This window comes from Penaeus chinensis, chromosome 16, assembly GCF_019202785.1.
Source record: "Penaeus chinensis breed Huanghai No. 1 chromosome 16, ASM1920278v2, whole genome shotgun sequence".
NCBI classification, from domain to species: domain Eukaryota; kingdom Metazoa; phylum Arthropoda; class Malacostraca; order Decapoda; family Penaeidae; genus Penaeus; species Penaeus chinensis.
Window position 1 is genome coordinate 27510770 of NC_061834.1, and position 6728 is coordinate 27517497.

At 31.2% G+C, this 6728-nt stretch overlaps 1 protein-coding gene across 1 annotated transcript in view; it reads right to left on the reverse strand.

Moving 5' to 3' along the window:
- Positions 1-986: 986 nt before the first annotated feature.
- The window catches only part of LOC125033276 (PHD finger protein 12-like), a 20360-nt gene continuing 14618 nt past the window's right edge, over positions 987-6728 (reverse strand). Inside the window, exons 9-10 of the mRNA XM_047624658.1 lie at positions 6642-6723; positions 987-5559 (exon numbers count right to left, since the gene is read on the reverse strand). Coding sequence (XP_047480614.1) covers positions 5367-5559; positions 6642-6723 — 275 coding nt within the window. The 3' untranslated portion in view covers positions 987-5366. The remainder of the gene's footprint in view (positions 5560-6641; positions 6724-6728) is intronic.

Consider the following 6728-nt stretch of genomic DNA (forward strand, 5'->3'; position numbering starts at 1 on the left):
GATGTATACATATATATATATATATATATAATATACATATAGATATAATATACATATATATATATAATATACATATACATACACACATACACATACACACACACACACACACACACATACCTGTGTGTATATATATATATATATATATATATATATATATATATATATATGTGTGTGTGTATGCATGTGTGTGTGTGTATGTGTGTGTGTATGTATGTATGTATGTATGTATGTATGTATGTATGTATGTATTTATGTATGTATGTATATGTGTGTGTGTGTGTGTGTGTGTGTGTGTGTGTGTGTGTGTGTGTGTGTGTGTGTGTGTGTGTGTGTGTGTGTGTGTGTGTGTGTGTGTGTGTGTGTGTGTGTGTGTGTGTGTGTGTATATGTCTATATATATATATATATATATATATATATATATATATATATATATATATATATATATACACACACATATATATATATATATATACATACATACACACTATATACATGTACATGTAAAGATGAGGTGGCTTATCACAGGCAACTGCAGGTATGGTCTAGTTTATATTATTCTTGGTCTCCAAAAATGTAGGGTATACATTAGAGAATCATAGGAATAAATTAGAAGGATTCACTGGTAATTCTGAATTTTAAAAGATATTTTATAAAAATCATTAAACTACTTTTACTCTATTTTTACAGATTTTTTTTTCTTCATTATAGTCTACCTAGTAAATGTGATCATTGTTCTAGTAGAATAAAAACCAGATAGTGAGCTGCATTTATCTAAGCACTAAATATGTAAATTTTTACATGGACAGATATGTGCAATGTACTTATTCTATGTATAACTATAAATAACTACATCCAGAGCAATATTTATTAATGTTGTAATACAGCTTCCACTGTGGTTTTTACCTAGTCCAGCATCTAAACAGTCAATCATGTTGTGTGCAACTCTAGAACTATATGAAAGTACAGGGTAAAAAATAATCATTAAATAATCACATAGTGTATTGTGCTAAATCCTAACATTTGTCTACATTCTATAGCAACATTAACTTATAAAAAATTACTAGTCTAAGTTGGGTCAAAATGGTAGAGAAGAATGCTAGTGTAACACTGCCATAGTTTTGGGGTTCTTGAGATAATTCTATTTTTTCCCTAGGGTTAAATTAGACTATCTCACAAGTATGTCATAACATTTCAATTTTTTTTCTAAATATCAGAGTACTTCATATGGCAGAGGTGCATCTTGTTAGGAAAGTTTTCATATACGTAAAATGGTATGTATTGAGTGTGTGGGATCTTCCAAGTTTTCTTAGTTATTGTCAAACCATTGGGAGGAACTTGGGTTAAGAAGCACTGTTCCTATCATAGTTAAATAAAAAAAGAGAATAAGAACATTTATTTTTCTAATAAATATGTTAATTAGCATAGTAACTTCATGTTTTGAAATTAAAATAATGAAGATATATATACACTGAATAGCTCATATGGAGGCTGTCAGTGCAAGAGGAATAGTATTTCATCATAAGGTAGATGATTTTTTCCATTAAAAATCTCACCCATATAAATTTCCAAAGTATTGGTGACAAAGTGCATGGAAGGTTCATCTACCTTTGACACTGCATTTTCTCAATACATTCTGTAGTACTTCTGGGTAACTGGGTACTCCATTTTTTATTGTTTTCACTTATTTGAGTAGACTACACTGCCATTTTACAAAAGATCTACAATTTGCTTCTTTTTCCATAAAAAAAGACATGATGTGTGATAAAAGATATTGTAGTTCACTGAATACTTGTATTTTCAAATAATCTACAAGACATTTATATACACACCATTTACATCTTTCCTTTATCAGCAAAGATAATATATAATAGGGAAAGACCAACTACATGTAGTATGTGTTTATATAAACTTCAGAACACCTACTGGTTAGATAAAAATATACAAACATGTTTTCATTGTATGACGTAGTTGGTCTCCGGTTTGTACTTATGGTGTGATACATTAAAAAAAGGTGAAAGGGAAGGAAAGAAAATAAAAAGAAGTGGAAGAAAATAGGAGGATAACATTATCCTATAGAGTATTTGTGGGGCTCCTGTGAGTTTCAATTTCTTGAAATCACACAGAATCAGAATAGATGTAGCTTTTTATCTTCACAAATATAGAGATACTCTGTCTGTGAATATCTGAATACAATACAAACATTTATTGTTACAGGTTCACAAGAATGGAGGTTTTATCTGTAGATCATTAATTATTTAGTTATATTATAATTTCTTCTTACAATTTAGATACAACTTGTCACATTGCACTCCTAATGTAAATATTGTTTATACAGATCTTTCATTAATCCTCAGTTCATTAGCAGATTGACATTTTTTCATAATCAAACACTCTGTGTAAATACAAATTTTTCTTTGACTAATGAAACATCCAAAAGCTGAGACCTCTAATAATTTTGTCATGCACCACTTTCATGTGTTTTTAATATCACACTAAATTTGCATGAAATCAGCTTATTAAAATACTAATTTATTAATAAGGTACAGTACCCACTAGTATTAAAGCTGTGGGGATTTACAAAAATATTTAATAATGTTGGCCAACCTCACATATTGTTGAGATATGTTTTTTCACAGTTTTCTTTACCCAGAGTTTAGAATAAGTATTAAGGAGAAATACACTACATACTTGCAAGATGTCATGGGTTTACACATTCAATGTAACAAGTGAGCCACAAAAATAATCTTGGCAACAATTAATGCTAAAGTGATAACATTTAGCTGATGAATACTTCATTATAACTCTTATGTACATCAAGCAATCACCAACTAAAGTTTTCTATACTGGACATTTATATGAACCTTTTCTGAAGTTCTTATTTTGTAGTTAAATTTAATGTGGACACCAATCCTTCCCGTAAGATTTACAAATAATGCTCAATATTTGACATGATATACATACTGTTAAGTAAAAAATTAAGCTAAAATAAATATTCTTTCAGCTATAAATTACACTTTAAATTTGTTTAACTATGAACTTTCAGTTTCTGTCAACTTTACAATGCATGACATGAAACTTTCACTTAATGATGTTGCACAAGACTATGTATTATAACCATACATAAAAACAAAATCTAAACAAATTCTTTACAAATATATATTTGTGGTCTTTGAAGTAGAGAGAAAATAGTCACAGAAGACAAAAATATACAAAAGCTATAGCGAATACAGTAAAAAAAAGTTACAGTAACATCCAGGAAAAAAATAGAAAAGAGTTTGCCTATAAATCCATCCAAAGAATTGGTACAAATATCTAATTCATATACAATTCACAACAAAATCAAAATGCATAAGAAACAGTCCAATGTGGTGCAGGTTTGGCATGTGTAATTGTGGAAAAGGTTTGATAAAACAAAATAATGATGCACTGGCTGAGATGAGAATGAAATAGTAGTGTTTCTCTGTCTCCTGTTCTCACATAGAAATAGTGATTTCATAGTGTGAAAAGTAAACAACAGTTTGTTTCAAAATTTAGATACTTGACACTTAGAGGCTTTTACTGTAATTCAAATGAATGTGCTGCTAACTTAAGAGTTTACTAAATGGATGTCAAATCATTTTTTGTAAGTTCCTATATTTAGAAACACTTATGTACATGATAACTGTTCTATGGAAAGAGGAAGCCAAGGAAGCTCTTTGTACAGAATAGAAATATACTGCATAGAATAAAGAAAACAAACAAAAATTTTAGTATATTTACCATGTATCAAATGGGCTTTTTTTACCAGATCCATTCAGAACTTGAGATAAATGCATAGTTATTTTAGGTAGTCTAACTTGGCAGTTTCAACATGGCAACTGGTGTTCCATAAGCTACACTGAACCATCCCCTGGTAACCACTGTTTTCAGAGGCTGTATCTTGATGCATGCAGTGAATGACACAATGTTAGTATAATTTCCATTTTTGAAAATGAAACAAACGTTAGACCGTATGAAGTTTTCATCTTATTAAAGACCATGACATGCAAATATCAGGTACACTGTACCAAGACCTTCACCAACATACCATGTAACCACACAACAGAAGTGGAATAATGTTCATAATATGCTAATAAATAATGTGCAAAATAATTCCACATCTTCCATAAATGTTAAATTCCAATAATCAATATAATCTTTAAAAATGATTCTGGTTTCCCCAAAAGACAATTATATGTCACTGAAGCTAAAGAAAACTGTAAAAAAATATATATGTAAATTTTCTTACAGGAATTGATAAACAGTTAAAGTCAAGGTATGTAGGGGATGATCTGGCAACACTTCAGTCTTGGGAAGGAGGTGGGACACTGACATAACGTGTATTGTAGGAGTATAAAATAACATCATTAAATTTGTACAGTATGTACAATCCTTGTAAATGTATTAGGACATGAAGTAAAGTTTCATTAATATATACATTACCAGTTACATAATATATTAAGCACTAAAAATACATATAGATTGTTCAGTGTTGAGAGCTTTAGATAACAAGACTGTGGCTTTTTGGTACACAAAAGATAAGCTACAACCATGTACCAACATAATATTATATGAACATGGGTAAAATTACAAAGATGGTTTTTGCAAAATCCCGATAAACTAACCATCAGATTAAAAAAAAAAGTCCCATGATGATCAGTAAGAACCTGCATTATACCTCCAGAATACCAACTTTAGCTTAATCAACAAAGTCACAAGTTGAAAACGACACATTGCATCTATATTACTAATCAGTAATTGTGCATAGATCCCCCCCCACACAATCAGATCACAATAATCTGGATAATGTGGCAAAACCCTACAGTACTGACCATGCCACAAAATAGCTGCCACTCATTGCTGGGTTCCATTTGGGAGGATGTGAGTTAATACTAAGCTTTAAGTAATAGAGAAACAATCTTCTTCAACCAATCTTTACCTTCTTGAACACAATTGAGTAGGAGATTCTGCTTCAAACCTTGTTAATTTAATGCCACTTGTTTTACGACTTCTTTACACAGTCAAGAACAGATTTCAGTGTATTTCCCACATATTACATTCATCTGTAACACATGTGCTGTGGTGAAAGACCACTCACCATCACCTTAAAGATGTTCTACATCAGGCCACTAAGAAGCCCACAGAGGACTTTATATAGAATCAAATTTTCTAATAAATATTTCACCTCTATTCTTGTAAATACTCCTAGATAAAATTATATTATTTCTAGTATTGTATATTCATCACACTTACTTCATAAACATTCCAGGTGACAAACAAATGACTGTAACTATAAATTCAAGAAACATAATTAACAGCCCTATTTTACAATTCCTTAAAATCTCACGATTTTGAGTTCTTTTCCTCCTTCTTGGTCTTTTTTTCCTCATCTCCTTCTTCTTCTTCCTCTTCTTTAACTTCCTCTTCTTCTTCCTCCTCTTCTTGTTTAAAAAACTTGTCATATATACTAAGTGTAGTTTCAACCCAGTCAGCTTTACTCGCCTCTTCAACAATACTGAACACAAACTGGAGGCATCTGGAAGGAAAAGGGGATGTGAAATCATATAGTCTACAAATTTAGCTAACTACTACTGAATGCTTACTATGAATTGGCGACGGGTATAGAAAACTAAAAAAAACTGTACGCTCTGGCGAACCACAGCAACGCGCCGACTTTGAGCGCATGAATTCGGTACATCAAGCCGCGGCGGACAGCCACACGCCACATTTCGAGCATATTGTTATGACACCTAAAGGCGTGACCTGTCGCCATTGGGTTAAGGGAACCATGACCATGTTCATCATAGAAAAAAAAAAATAGATTGTGATGGAGTTTGGTAGGGAAATGATAAAAATTGAAGACACAGTGGCTTCCCCCACCCCCTCATGAATACAGACATCACTTGGTCGTCAGATGCACCAAATGGAATAATTTTAGGAATTTTTACTGTAAAATAATGTCAAAATCATTTGCTCATAGAATTCACTTATATCGACATCTGGCAACTCTCTAGTGTCTATAAGCCCTTGACAAGCCGTGGAAATCTCATTAAAAAAATTTTTTGCTTATAACTTTGAAAATGTACAATTTTCTTCATTTAGGTTGTAGAGTAGAATGTATCATTTTTGGTATGGATTATTATTATTATTTTTTTTTTGTATATATTTTGAATAATGAAACAATTTTCATTTTCTTGAAACTTCAAATGCAAATATTGAAACTAATAAAAGGAATATAAAAGATCATCGCAACAACTTCTAGTTAATATATAAAGGAAGTCACAGATTTTCTCTTTTTTTGTCAACTATGGTCATTCATTAGGACCAGAGTTTGCCCAATAGTATGGTGTGCTGAACAAGAAAAATTATGAATAAATTTTTTATTTCAGTTATTTATTCACCAAATGAAAACCAACTCATGATATAACATCTCTACAATGATACCAAATAGGAAACAAAAGAAAAGAAAAAGCAGAAAAAGAAAAGAAAAAAAAAAGAAAGAAAAAAACTAGGTCCCAGATTAGATAGTGATGGTCCCCTTATAAAAAACTAAATCACAGAAAAAAAAAAAAATAAAAAAAATAAAACACACTTTAAATCAGATTGCTAGGAACCTACCCAAATCTGAGGTGTGAACCATGATGCAACACGGCTCCACCTTCCCAGCCAACACTGCTTGGGGAAGGTATTCCTCTTGTGCCTGTT